This window comes from Morus notabilis, unplaced genomic scaffold (genome assembly GCF_000414095.1).
Source record: "Morus notabilis unplaced genomic scaffold, ASM41409v2 Scaffold258, whole genome shotgun sequence".
Classification (NCBI taxonomy): domain Eukaryota; kingdom Viridiplantae; phylum Streptophyta; class Magnoliopsida; order Rosales; family Moraceae; genus Morus; species Morus notabilis.
Genome location: NW_010358925.1, coordinates 211,049 through 224,903, shown reverse-complemented (window position 1 = coordinate 224,903; position 13,855 = coordinate 211,049). Strand labels below are relative to the sequence as shown.

The following is a 13,855-nucleotide window of genomic DNA, read 5'->3' as shown; positions in this document are numbered from 1 at the left end:
TTATGAATTATTTATGGAGGATTGATCTATATGTAATGACTATATCAAATAGACACTTCGCAGTTTAGAAGTAATTAATGTCTATAATTTTGAGAGTTCAATTCCAAGTTTATAGTGGAGTAACTATTGAAATTAATAGAATTAATTATTAATTTTATTGGAACTCGGGATTATAGGTCCATTAGTCCCCGCGTCGTCCTTGTAATTCTACTAGACACAAAGGGCAAAATGAGAATTTTAGAATGACGGAATTCTAAAATTAAATACTCGAAAAATAATTAATTGAGAATTAATTATTATTTAAATAATGTGATTATTTAAATTTGAATTTGAATGAGAACATAATTTAAATTTATCCTTTTGAACTTATTTGATAAGTTGTTCAATTTAGAATTCAAATTAATTTAAGTTTGACTTAAATTCGAATTTGAATTAAAATTGGACTACAGGATAAATGATGAATTCTCTTCCTTCCTTATCCAGTTTTGGCGCCACACACAGGGTTAGAAAATCCTAGGGGTGGCGGGCCACTTTAGGGATAGAGGAGAGGAGATTTTGTTGTTCAAAAATTCAAATAGGAGATAGAGATTTGATTCTGTTTTGAAGTTTGACTTCTACTCTTTAAATATGAGAATGATAGAAAATTGTGAACATAATTTTTTAAAGTAATTTTCTGCCCTAAGAGTTGGTGGCCGAATTTTCTCAAAGAAAAAAGAGAGGAAAAATTTTTTCTCTCAAAAATTCCACATCGTGCATGCGTTGGTGTTTGTGGAAATTCGAGTGTTATTGAAACCTGTTTTGTCTCACGTGTGCCCACACACACGTCTACATGGACTCAAGAAATCGACGTGGAAGACTTTGGTTTTCTAAACATAAAGCTTGGAGCAAGGACTGTTCGTGGACAAAGAACTCAAGTTATCATCCGAGTCGGCTTCCAGGTATTTTTCCTGATTGAATTCTTGATATATATATAAATTAATGTGTTTAATTTATTCGTGCATCAATTAATATAATCTATAGAGTATCTCAAAAGTTTTATGAAATTTTTGTTATACACGATCCGCCTCCCCGCCACGCTTCCGCATCCGAATTCGATTCGGTTTCTAACATCCTCTTCATGCTATGGAAGACATGGCAGGTGGCGTTCCGAGTGATTCGGATAACGTGGGGTGGTTTGTCTAGCGAACTACTTCTCGACGTGGGTCTCAACGAGAATTGCAGTCTTGAAAAGGAAGGCAAGAGAATCAGAAAGTAAGTGGGGTCGGGGTTTGCGTGCTCATGAGGCCCGTGTTGAGTTACAAGCTCACTTGGTGACCAGCTCGCTGGTTAGCGACTTGGTCAGATATGCGAGCCAACTATGCTATAAACCTACACCTTTGAGTGAAGGGTTGATGTGTAGAACTAAAGGATTGATCCTCAGCTAGGGATATGAGATTGTCAGGTCACTAAAGTCTCTTAATTGACTTGGTCTAGGGTTCAACCCAAGCCTTGAGCTTTGAGGTTGGTGATGCGACATGCTAACTCGGATTTGTGGCATGTTGATGAGCTGGACAGGTTTACAAGATGGCTAGATCCTCGAGTTGGCCAGATCCACGAACTGGCCAGGTCCACGAGTTGGTCAAGTTTTCGAGTTGGTCAGGTTTTCGAGTTGGTCAAATTTACAGAGTGATACACTTGCAAGCTTTAAGTGTTTGAGTTAAGCTAAGGTTTCGATGTTCTAATGTTGTCAAAGTGACAACTCACATGGTATTGAGCTCGCTTGATGGCGAGGTCGTGAGGATGTGGAGTCACATGGCCATGAGCTTGCTTAATGGTGAGCTTAAGTGGCGTTGAGCTTACTTGATGTTGTCGAGCTCGCGAGGTCGTGAACTCGCTTAATGATAAGCTCGTGTGGTTACAAGCCGTTGTAGAGGACTAACAATCTTATTACACTTGCTCTAGTATTGAAAGGTGCTTTTAGGACTAACAATATTATGTTGACATAGACTATTTGTATTGAGCATTAAAAGACTTTGCTCAACTCGCCTAACTCAGATCCTACTTCAAGTCACCTACCTTAGCTTAAGGTACCAAGCTTAAGATATCGAGCTCAACTTGAGTTTCGGTGTAGCCTACCTAGAATGCCACGCTAAGCTTGTGAAAATTATGGTATAACAATTGTAATTTATTTTTCTAATTTCACCAGAGATTCTATTAAAATTTAACTATTTTCTTCACTCATTGTTTTTTTTTTTGGGACGAATTTTTTGATTATTTTTAGAGAATTTCTCTGGTTGGACCTGAAAAAATAAATTCTCGGTAATTCTTTATTTTTTAGCTGTTAAATTTGTATTAAAAATAATAATTTTTTTACGTACACTTTTAATTTAAGGTGATTTTAATCAAATTTTACGGTAGAAAATGACAATTCCGTTATAAAAGCTTAGTGGAGAAAGTCCTTCGTTATAAGGCTGAAGAGGTCATTTCCATGTCTTGATTCCTCTCGGAACGACGACAACTTTTTATTTCAAGCCAAATAGAAAACGACGACATTCCTTCCCTACTTACTCATCGTCATCGGACTCCAAGTCAAACAAGCTCCTTCTTCGCAAAAAGAGTCCACCAATCTCCCCCAACCCACCCCCCCTCTCTCTCTCTCTCTCAACTGTATGAGTGCAGTAAGGCCGCCATGGACGACCTTCCTCTACAGAAAATCGCAATCTCAGGCCCAACCCTCGCCTCCATGATCCAACGCTTCTCATTCTCCCCTGGCGCCGTCGACGGTCTCCTGTTCGGCCACGTCACGCACATCGCCCCCTCAAACCTCTCCGACGACGTCCCCTCCTCAAGCGACTACGATTCATCTTCCCCTCTCGTCGCCACCATCACCGGATTCATCTGCTCCGGCTCCATCAACAGCTTCTACGACTCCACCGGCCGAGTCGACTCTCCCTCTCTCACCCGCCTCCTCGGCAATTCTGACGAAGAACACCGCCAAACCCTAATCGGTTGGTTCTCCGGTCGCCGGAAAACCTCTCTCCGACCTTCCCTCAGAGAATTCTCCGTCGCGGCCTCTCTCTCCTCGAGGACCGATCTCTCTTTCCGCGTGAAGAACGCTCCCGTCGCCACCAATCTCGCGCCATGCGTCTTCCTCCTCCTTTGTTCTCCGTCGCAGGACCAAGCGATTCACACGCACGAGTATCGCGCGCACCAGTTCCGCGCTTCGACGAAGTCGTTCGAGCCGAAATCGATCGACATTGTCAATATCGGACCTACATTTCGCGGACATTATGGATCTTTCAGCCCCAACTCTCCGTTTCCACATTTGCCTATCGATTTAAGGACGTCGCCGATGAGCGAGGACCGGATTGAGGAGAGTTTGAGTCGGATGAAGCAGGTGTCGATGGTTCAGAGGGAATTGGATTTCTGCGCCGAGGGTGTGGAGGTTGGGGATTTGCAAAGGCTGATGGGACCAGAGGCTGCGAATTATACTGCTGGAGTGGAAGATTTGTACGAGAAGATGCTTGCGAAGATTGAGAATTTGGCAAGACTCGTGGAGAAGAGTTCGGCCAAGGTTCTTGAGCAGGTGAGGTAGCTTAACCGCTATCGATTAAGTGAAAATGCAGCAACTTTTCAGAGACTTTGGGCTAAATTTTGATGTTCTCTTCTTAAGGGTTTGCATTTTCAATTGCAATAATGGCTTTGTTTGATTGAAGTAGAATGTCTGTTGCTAATGCTAAATGACGCTATTAGTTTTCATATGGAATTTTCTTCTGGCTATTTTTATTATTATTTTTCTATTTTATTTTGACTGTATATTTTGTTTTATGCGACTTCTTTTGTTTTCTTATTCCTTTTTAACCGTAAGCGAACTCTTACAATTGTTCCACGAGAATTGAGAAATATGTGTTATGTTATTACTAAAATAATATTCTTGTTGGTCTGCAAAAATTTGGCAGGAAAATCATAATAGGAAGTTAAGGTACAAAGTTGCCAGAACTGCTGGGTTGGAATAGGGGTGTGATTCTTAATTGCGATGATTGTTTTGGTCGTATCAGGTAATTTCTTTTCCTTTTTTACTTTTATTTATCTGCATTTTGTAATGAAACAATCCACCATTGTCAGTTAAAGCTTCTGTAGTTTTAGATGACAACCATGATGTGATATGTCTAATGTTTTGTGATCATCAATGACTGGAAATGACCCTATGCTTGACTGAAAGAAATGATTAGAGTTGGAGAAATCCGTTTAAGTGGTGCTGATTAAGTTTGAATTCGAGATTCTGCTACGGAACATCAAACTTTCTAAATGGTTCGTCGTTATTCTTTTCAGCACACCCAACGCTCTATTAAAAGAAAGGATTGGAGAAATGAATTTAAGTGTTGTTGATTGAGTTGAATTCAAGTTCTATCATTGAACATTAAATTTAAAAATGGTTCTTGATCATTCATTTCAGCACATAATGGTGTCTGCATTTGAACATTGTTCTTCAATGACTTAAAAAGGTAAAGGTTCACTGACAATTGTCACAATAGTTGGTTTTATGAGGCCTTAGAAGAGAGGGAGGGGTCCAGGATCTTCTTCGGTGTTATATCCATATCTATGCAAAGTCTCCCTAGCTTCAGTTATAAGAAAAAGGGCCCCCTTAGTTTCTTTTGATGTTACCATTCATGATGCTTTCAGGCTGAGCCACTATCCATTCTCACATAAGCAATTACTGGACGGACATACTTTCAAATGTAACCATTTTACTTGTTCACTATAATTGTGTGCGTCTATTTGAATTGTGTCTATATATATGTTCTTCTATATGTATTTGTGGAAGGAGAAATTAAAAAATTGCACAGGACGTTGAAAAGGCTGGCCTTTAAGTGATACCAAATGTTTTCAGAAATGCTTTGGATATTGACATTTCTTTTCTAATGTGACCATTATGTCTTCCTATATGTATCGATAAGTATATTTGAATATGGAACCGGTTATCACCAGAACAAAGTACCCGACCCCGTGTTTATTATGTCTCTTAGCTTAAGTGAGATGCAATTGCTTTGTACCGGAACTTAGGAGGAGAATTCTAAATTCTCTTCATCTTTTTTACGTCCTGTGAAAAGAGTCTCTATATCTCTTGTTTCCAGTTCCGTGGTCTTATTTCCTCGTCATCAATCGTTACCCTGTAACAAATGTGCTGTACTTCACTTTCATGTTCTATCAATATAGATTCCACTTCTACGTCATGTTTTTGTTTTTACATTTTGGTTTTGCTTATCCAATTTGTACAGCATTTCTTTCCCTGAACTTTTGTCAGCCCTCTTCTGTGGTTTTCCACTCCTGTTTTTATCCCGTTCTTGCACGACTCCTACCCCATCTTTTTGCTCCCCTGTGTTGTTTTAGTCTTGCAGTACTGCCTTCTCCAGATTTGATGCTTCCTTTGTTTTAAAGTAAATCTGCTCCGGCCTTTTCTAGGGAGATTGTGTCACGTGTTTATTATATTGTTTGAGCTTTTCCAGCTTGCACTACAGCAACAGCAAGTCAGAAGGGTAGTGCTTTAAGGTTTCCAACTTGCGACTATAGCATGTTCTTATCACTAAATATTCCTAATGCCAATCCATTTTTGAACAAGGAAATTCGCTATGAAGTTAGTTAAACATGCTTTCAGAGTTTATATGTTAAAGAATGAATAGTTTGCGAGGAGATCTTGATCGGCTAGAACCATGTGTAATTTGTTTGTACATTTCCACTTCATCCTATGTCAAGCTAGATTTTGCCTTTTAAAATCTGGAAATTCATCCTTCAGGCTACTGTCTGTCTCACTTTTTTCTTTTCTTTTTCTTTTGTGAATCATCGATTGCAAACAAGTCGGATCTGATCTTGTTGCTGATATGTTGAGCATCCGGGAGTCATGACATTGCACCGGTTGCAGTTGAACACTTTTGGTATATTTCAGGAGAATATTATTCGGGGAAGTGCAGACCTTATGTTTCTAGTCAACGCTCATCTGAATATTTTGTTTTTGTTAATCTTGAAGGTATGGATGACTTGATGCTGCCTCCTTCCAATTATACGGTGGAGTTGCTCTATCATCAGTCCCCACTTTTGCTATTTTTCTGTTTCTTCAGAAAATACTGTATTGTAAAGAGGAAAAGGAAAGCTAATGCATTGCCGATCAATGTTTGTCTCTTATCTATCATTGAATTCACCTTTCTGATGCCATTCTTTTCTTAATAATTTCTTCAGTATTTCAAATAGACAGGATTACAGTCAACAAGAAACAAACTACAAACGGGATAATATCCAGATAATGCAGAAGAAACAAATCTGGTTCTCAAAGCTTTCCTAGGTGGTCCTATTTTTCCTTCTTTTTAAGTGCTAGGAGTCCTAACTTTTATACAAATTCTTTTGCCGTAGATGTGGTTTTTAAATATTTACTAGGGATGTATTTTTGATATTGTGTTTTGAAGTTGTTTATTGAACGCCTAGTTGATATTGGACGTCGTGTTTTTCTTGTGTTTTGTTGGGGGAATTTTATTATTATTTTTTGCTTTATAAAGAGCATTAATCCCCTAAAAAAAACAGCTAGAATTATCTATTTCTGTTATTTACTACGAATTTCGTCTTTAAATATACAATTGGTCAGATACCATCCAACCAAAAACCATAAGTATTTAAGAGTCGTACTTGAAAGGAATTATAGTTATATTTTGAAGCTCAAGCGTTTGGCAAGTTCTTAGTTAATGCTTCAACATAACCTTGAAGTCATAAATGATGTAGGTATAGGCTCCGTCTTTGGTATTCCTTTTTTTCATTCTTTTTGCGTAGGTTTGCCAAAGAGGAAGAAAAAAAGAAAAAAAAATTATTCAAAAAAAAGAGGAAGAAAAAAAAAATCAGCATGAGTGAGAGACAAATTTGACCTTTGGCGGTGATAATTGGTATATCGGCTGGAAAAAGTAATACGGTTTTACTTTAAATACCTTTTTCTTGGTAAAATTAAGACATTAATAATGTCATGGATATATGAAGAGTCAAAAATACGAGAAAATAAATGTAACAGAGAATCGAGTAAAGGGCCTTCAATGTGTCGTTTTCCAATACCATATAAAGTTCTAAAATGACATTCAGGTCCTGTTTATTTCATTAATTTGAGTTTAAAATTATGAGTTTTATTATTGTAAAAAATTCTTAAAAATAGTCACATTTAATTTTTTTATTATAGTAAAAAAATTTTACGTAAAGTCACATCTTAACACGAATTAAAAACTCAACTCAGTAAATTAAACATTCAAGAAAAGGGCGTTCATTACGTCGTTTTCCAATACCATATAAAGTTCTAGGATGACATTCAATGTATCATATCATATGAATTTGACGCCTTGACTACCTCCTCTTCAAAATATGATCAGAAATAATTGACAGATCTTCCAAATATACACAATTTCTTTGTTACGTACTTCTCTGAGGAAAATTTCACTGAAAATTATTCTAGGTTTTCCATGCCACCTACGAGAAGAAATTATGGCCGATGAAGAGTGTGGGACGCCCTAGAGGGGAACTTATTCAGCCACATTTTTTCAAGATCATTCTTCACCGTAAGGGTGGCAATTTGTGTTAATCCGTTTATTAATCGTTTCAGAACACATCAATCCAAACACGACTTGTTTATTAATCGTGTCAACTCGCATGACCCATTTAAATTAATATATTAAATAAATAATTAATATAATAATGACTTATTTAACACCGTCAAGATATGTTTAACATGTTTATTGGTCAATTTATCTTTTTCTTTAAGAAACATAAATGAATTTTACCTAAAAATATTAAAATTCACATTATTTGTATTTAATATGTCATATAAACTTTCATGGTATATCACATATCTTTACATTACAGATGCACATATAATTAATCATGTCAATTCGTGTCACTTCGTGTTAGAAGGTCAACCCAAACCCAACCCATTTATTAATCGTATTAATCGTGTCAATCCGATTATGACCTAAACCCATTTATAGTAAATCAAAACTCGCTAACTTCGTGCGGGTTTCGAGTTATGTCATCGTGTTGTAATAACGTATGGCAAATAAAAAGTTAAGGGTGTGTTTGGCTGCCCAGAAAACTCAAAAAAAAGTAATTCGAGTTCTAACTTTATTCAAGTTCATGTTCTTTTAAGTTTGATCGAGTTTAAACTTGAGTTTGAACTTTAGTTTGGGACTAAAACTCGAGTTCAAGTGTCTCATTCAACTCGAGTTTAGAAACTCGAATTCAAATTAGGAACCGTATTTTTTTATTCTTAAAAATGCTATAACTTTTTCGTTTTAATCCTGATTGAGATGATTTTTTTTCTATGGGTTGACAACGAAAAGACGAATAAAATCCCACCCAAATACCCTATTAAAATTTTTCATCACCATTGAGTTTTTTTAAAAATACTATCTAAATACAAATTTAAGTTTTGACTTATTCAAACACAAACTCAAAAAAAGATTCTTATCTGAAACCATAACTCAAATGTACACAACCAAATATAAACTCAAGTTATAACTTAAATTCAATTCAAAAATTACACTCAAATCACACTCTAAAAGAAAAGCCCTAAATTATTCAAAATACACTTGCGTCCTCTCATTTTGTGGATAGTTACGTCCGCGCTTATATGGCCACGGAGTATCCAGGTGGTCAACGATGTCATTGAAAAATCCAGATTTCCCTAGTATTGAGGGAATCATCTTTTGTATTGGCTCCATGAATCTACTGAAATAGTCATCTATGCTCTCTCGATTATTGGAGTGAATATTTAATAATTGGCCAAACACCTTATCCAAAATGACAACATTTTGCTTCATAATTTCATGATACTTGTGAACTCTTTTTATGGCTTCTTCCATATGCTACAAAAAGGTAACCGCAATCAATAACCTTTGTAAGAAAAGAACAAAAACGAGATTAAATGTTGCTTTCTTTAGTGGAGAATATCTGGAAAGCCAAAACCCTACAGTCATTATCTGTTCAAAGAATTCCCAATTGCGCTGTAACCCAATACCAGAAGTAAAGGAGGACTTTAGATTTGACTACTTATATTTTTCGAATGCTTCTTTAATCTCTTCTGGGAGGCGCAACAGATCAAAATCTTGTAAGGAAAGTTTAGAAAACATCATCTTCTTCGGACCGCCATCGGAGTATGGAGTCCGCTTATATTTAGAGTTCTTTTGAATTTTTAATTTAAATTAAGATGTGAATTTATGTGAAAATTTTTTACTATAACAAAAAAGTTAAATATTTGCACGACCTCCAAAAACATCCTCTCCGTTTACCCCAGGAGGGTTAGACCGCGACGATCTGGGCGGGTCGATAGGAGAGGTACCCTGCTGAGGTCTAGAAATTTCATGTGTAACATCTTCAGGACCCCCTTGATCTCCTCCACGGACTTCATCATCGTAACCATTCAAATGAAGGAAGGAGGGAGGGAAGAGAGAGATGAGAGTGTTGACAGAGATTTTACATTTTGAGTGTTTTTATCTGAGATAGTTTATTCACAAATTAAAAGACTAAAATACCTCTCTCTTACAACCCTGATTCATTTAAAATTACGGTCTCGTTCGCTTCCTTTTTAGAAGAGGCTTTTGGCCGACGATTTGTTCTTTGGCCAAGGTCGCCATGGAGTGAGGCGTCGACATCTTCACCAACTTCATTCTGTTTCTTTCAGTTCATTTCCAGTACTCCCTGCAAACGATGCCGTCTTCGATCCTCAGGTGCGTCCCAAAAATCACAATTCTTTCCTTTCTCTTTTGCGTCTTTTTGCAGTTTGGGGTTTTTTTTTTTTAGGTTTCATTGTTCGAAATCCTAGGTTATCCTTTTGCTAGGGTTTTGGTTTATTCTCCGTGCTTAATCGCGCACGAATGTTCTTTTTAACCTGTATTTTGTATCTCAAATCTCAATAATTCAGTTTCTTCATTTATTTGCCGTTATTCATTGTCGTTTCTGAATTTGAATGTTTCTATTTTCCTTTGTCAATTTGGTGAGCAATTGTTGTATCTGTGCTATATATATATATATATATATATATATAGACACACACACGTGTATATATATATATATGTATATGAGGATTATTATTACACTTACATGCATGCGGTGATTCACTAACAAGTACCAATAGTTCTGCATTTTAGCAAAAAAGTACCAATAGTTCTTGATTGTTGTCGTATATGTTTCTTTAAAATCCTTTATTTATTATTTTTTTATTTTTTTATTTTTTTCTAATTTTGGAGATTCAGAAACTACTATGATAAAAAGCAAGAAATGGGTTTAAGACTTTTAAGTGATTGTTGCGTCTTTCTGTGGATTTTTGTCCCTATCAAAAGTGTGTAAATAAGTATCTATGTCTCTTTGCTTTCCAGCGATGTCTACCGAAGAAGAAAGGCTGTGGAACATTGTGAAGGCAAATTCTTTAGATTTTCTAGTGATGTCTTATTCCTGCAGCGAATGGGACAAAGCTTTTTGCAGTCGGTTTTATGTTTTTTCTTTTGATAATTTACTTCTTATGGTTTTGCTTGGATTTCATTGGTATAATTTGATGATTTTGTGTTACTTATTGATTTCGTTTTTGTTTGGATGAGTTTTCCATTTTGAATTTTGGTTTGTGGTTTGATTTCGCTTCCTGATTGAAATTCTATGTGGATTGGCTTAATTTCGCTGGTGGATTTGAGATTTGTGGTTTTTAGTTTGTTGATTTTACTAGAAAATAACGAGATGTTGAATTTATGATTATGGATATAGATTTTATGCGTAGTAGAATGACAGATTATCGCCGGCAGCGCCGGTAATTGGAGACTGGCGGCCGACATAACCTGTCAAACTATAGATTATAGTTTGACATATTATGAATCATAGTATGAGAGATTATGAGTCATAGTTTGACAAACTATGGATCATAGTCTGATAAACTATGACTGGGCTTGTCATACTATAGGTCATAGTATGGCAGACTATGGGTCATGATCTGACAGACTATGGCTGACTTCGGTATAACTTGTCAGATTATGGTCATAGTCTGACAGACTATGGCTAGCTCCATCGTCACCTGTCAGACTATGGGTTGGCGAGTCGGAGACCCCACTGTCGGCCGTTATAGACACGTTGGACGGCTGTTGGAGTTTCACCGCGGTCGCCGGAGACCCTGCCGTCCGTCACCGATCGAAGACAACCAACATTTTGTAAATACCTTTAGGGTATTTTAGTAATCTATATATTGGGCATTTGATTGTGCTTAGTCTAATGGGGTAAAAATAAAATGGCTAATTTTAAGGGTTGATAATAGTTTGGTGATCCATTTTGAGGGGTAATTGTAAAAATCTCTCTTTAATTTTATCATTTTAGTCCCTCATTTTTTTTTTTTTTTTTGCTTTTCTGCCTTTTGTTTTTTTTTTTTTTTGGCTCCTTTTTTTTTATTTGCTTCTTTGGCCCCTTATATTTGTTTTTCTTCTCTTTTGATTTAATCTTATCATTTTTTGACAATTAGACATTTTTTAACGTTTTTTTCTTTCGCTTTCTTCTTTTTGTTATTTTGGATCCCATTTTACTTTTTTATTTACTTCTTTAGATTCTTGCTTATTTTCTTATTTTCATTTTTTTAAAAAAATTCTCTATAGTGTAATCCTTTTTGATGCATTTTTGTTAAGTAGTTCTTTTTCACCCTCATTATGTTTCTTTCAAAATATAGTTTTTAAAAGAGTTCCTATTTATTTTTTTCGATGTGCAATCTTTATTATTTTAAAAGTTATTTTTAATTAACAATTAACCAAGATTTATATTAATCAAAAAACATAAATAATAATACAATAATCAAAATCTAATACAAAGATCAAACTTACAGAATTATCCCCACGTGCTTAACACTTGGTCTCAACTAGTGTATTAAAAAGTTGGGAAAAGATCTGGGTCCTTATCATTATTTTATATTTCACTGTTATCCTTAGTTGCAAATTTTCATGGTTCTTTACGTGGTTTCTGCCTTCTGGAATGCAAATTTATCCAGTGTCCTACCAGAGAGGGAAAAATTAACGCAAATGAATAAGAAAATGGCTTCAAATGGAATTGTGTAGAATCATTGGGGCAAGATTGGAATATAAAAAAAAAGTCTTACGCGGCAAGAAAATGCACGTGGAATTGTGGGGCTGCAGTAAAAGAGAGTCCACTAAACTTGCCGTCACTAATGACATCACACACTGGTAGTGCCGCTGGAATTTCCAGAAACAACGGAGATGTAAGAACGAACGCCAAAAAAAAAAACAAAAAAGAAGGCTGTCACTTCCTTCGTCCCTAAGACAATTCAGAAAAATTCTCTCACACACTGCAACAACATATATATGATCCAAACATCTCTTTCTGTCCCTCTTTCGTCAGAAAAAGAGAAAGGAAAAGGCTTTCTCAATCCCCTATAAAAACAAACAAACTCTTCATAAAACCCTCTTCGGTCCTCCGAATCAAGCAAAAGAAAAGAATAATAATAATAAAGAAAAATACAAAGACCCCAGAGAACAAATTATTGTATATATTGTTTGGCTTTTTCCAAACGAGAGTTTAGGTAGAAGATATCACTCCCGAGTATGAACACTGAGGCTGTTCACAAGTAAGTTTTGTTATTATCTTTTTCTAACAAATGGTTATATTAGTTTGCGATGTTTGTTTTACATTTATAGTACGGAAATATGGCATTCCCCTGTTCATGTTTCTTTTATTGTTTAACTTGGCGGGAGATTTGAACTCTATACGATTTACTGAGGTGTTAATTTACTGTTAAACTATGCCTGCAACTGTACGGGGAAAGAGCCTTAACCATATAACGAAAGAGACCCACAGTCTCGGTCCCGATCTTGCTAGCCGGGGGCTTAGTCTTTCAAGATTTGTTCATGTTTCTCAACTATAGGGTTTGGTGTGAATATACTTGAGCCGTCTAAAAAACAAGAGTTTCTTTGAGTTGATTTCAGGAGCATAAAACCAAGGAAGAGAAGAAATGGAAGTCGATCAATAGTGGACACTCTAGCAAAATGGAAGGAGTACAACAGCCAACTCTGTTCTGTAGAAGGAGGAGAAGGGAGTCTTAAATCACCAGCCAAAGGCTCCAGAAAAGGTTGTATGCTTGGAAAAGGAGGACCCGAAAACTCGGTGTGCAATTACAGAGGAGTTAGGCAGAGGACTCGGGGTAAATGGGTTGCTGAAATTCGAGAACCGAATAACAGAACCACCAAAACTAGTAAAAGAGGAACAAGACTTTGGCTTGGCACTTTCTCTACTGCCCATGAGGCAGCTCTTGCTTATGATGAGGCTGCAAAAGCGATGTATGGCCCTGTGGCTCTCCTTAACTTCCCTGACTACCCTCTAGATCCTACTCACCAGCTCACTGTGTCATCCGAAGATGCAAGGGTTTCTGACCCGACTCGGTATAGCAGCTTCAATGGCAACACTCAGTCCCAGCAGAATAAGCCTTTGAATACAGAAACCATGATGTCCAATGGTTGTAATAGCTGTGGTGACAGTTATGCCTGCTTGGAAGATGAGCATAAAAATACGTGTTATTATCCGGCACTTGATTTCGATATTGCAAATGATGCTAAAATGCCAGAGAAACAAGAAAGTTCTTGCGGCTCTGTCGGTTCATCGAGTAGTCTAGATTGCTTACAAAATTGGGCAAAGGATGGAACACTAGGCATTGATTACTATTGGGACAATTGCTGCGAAATGCCTTCCAGCTTTGATTACCGGATGCAGATTAAAAATTGTGACCTTTCTAAGAGCTTGAACCATACGGACGAAGCGCATTTAAGTTCGATTAATGAGTTCGATTTCCTGAGGCCAGGTTATGATTTTGGTTTATCGGAAG

General features: G+C 36.7%; 2 protein-coding genes across 6 annotated transcripts in view; both read left to right on the top strand.

Annotated features, from left to right (window-relative positions):
- The first annotated feature begins 2,558 nt into the window (after nucleotides 1-2,558).
- On the top strand, nucleotides 2,559-6,488 carry LOC112090711. Of its 4 annotated transcripts, XR_002901777.1 has the most exons (4): nucleotides 2,559-3,565; nucleotides 3,939-4,037; nucleotides 5,836-5,912; nucleotides 6,005-6,488. XR_002901777.1 is itself a non-coding variant. In XM_024162686.1 (3 exons), the coding sequence occupies exons 1-2, from the start codon at nucleotides 2,669-2,671 to the stop codon at nucleotides 3,993-3,995; spliced, it is 954 nt and encodes a 317-aa protein (XP_024018454.1). In that variant the 5' UTR covers nucleotides 2,559-2,668; the 3' UTR covers nucleotides 3,996-4,036; nucleotides 5,823-6,488. The 4 variants fall into 4 exon arrangements, 3 of the variants coding, with proteins under 3 accessions (XP_024018454.1, XP_024018455.1, XP_024018453.1); XM_024162686.1 differs by having other exon boundaries at nucleotides 3,939-4,036; nucleotides 5,823-6,488; XM_024162687.1 differs by lacking the exon at nucleotides 5,836-5,912.
- A 3,212-nt stretch (nucleotides 6,489-9,700) lies between these two features.
- Nucleotides 9,701-13,855, top strand: part of LOC21392816 (dehydration-responsive element-binding protein 2D) — a 4,627-nt gene continuing 472 nt past the window's right edge. Inside the window, exons 1-2 of one of the 2 annotated variants that reach the window (XM_024162684.1) lie at nucleotides 9,701-9,725; nucleotides 12,963-13,849. In XM_024162684.1, coding sequence (XP_024018452.1) covers nucleotides 9,706-9,725; nucleotides 12,963-13,849 — 907 coding nt within the window. In that variant the 5' untranslated portion in view covers nucleotides 9,701-9,705. Of the gene's footprint in view, nucleotides 9,726-12,237; nucleotides 12,605-12,962; nucleotides 13,850-13,855 lie in introns of those variants that run through there. The other variant, XM_024162683.1, reaches the window with a different exon arrangement.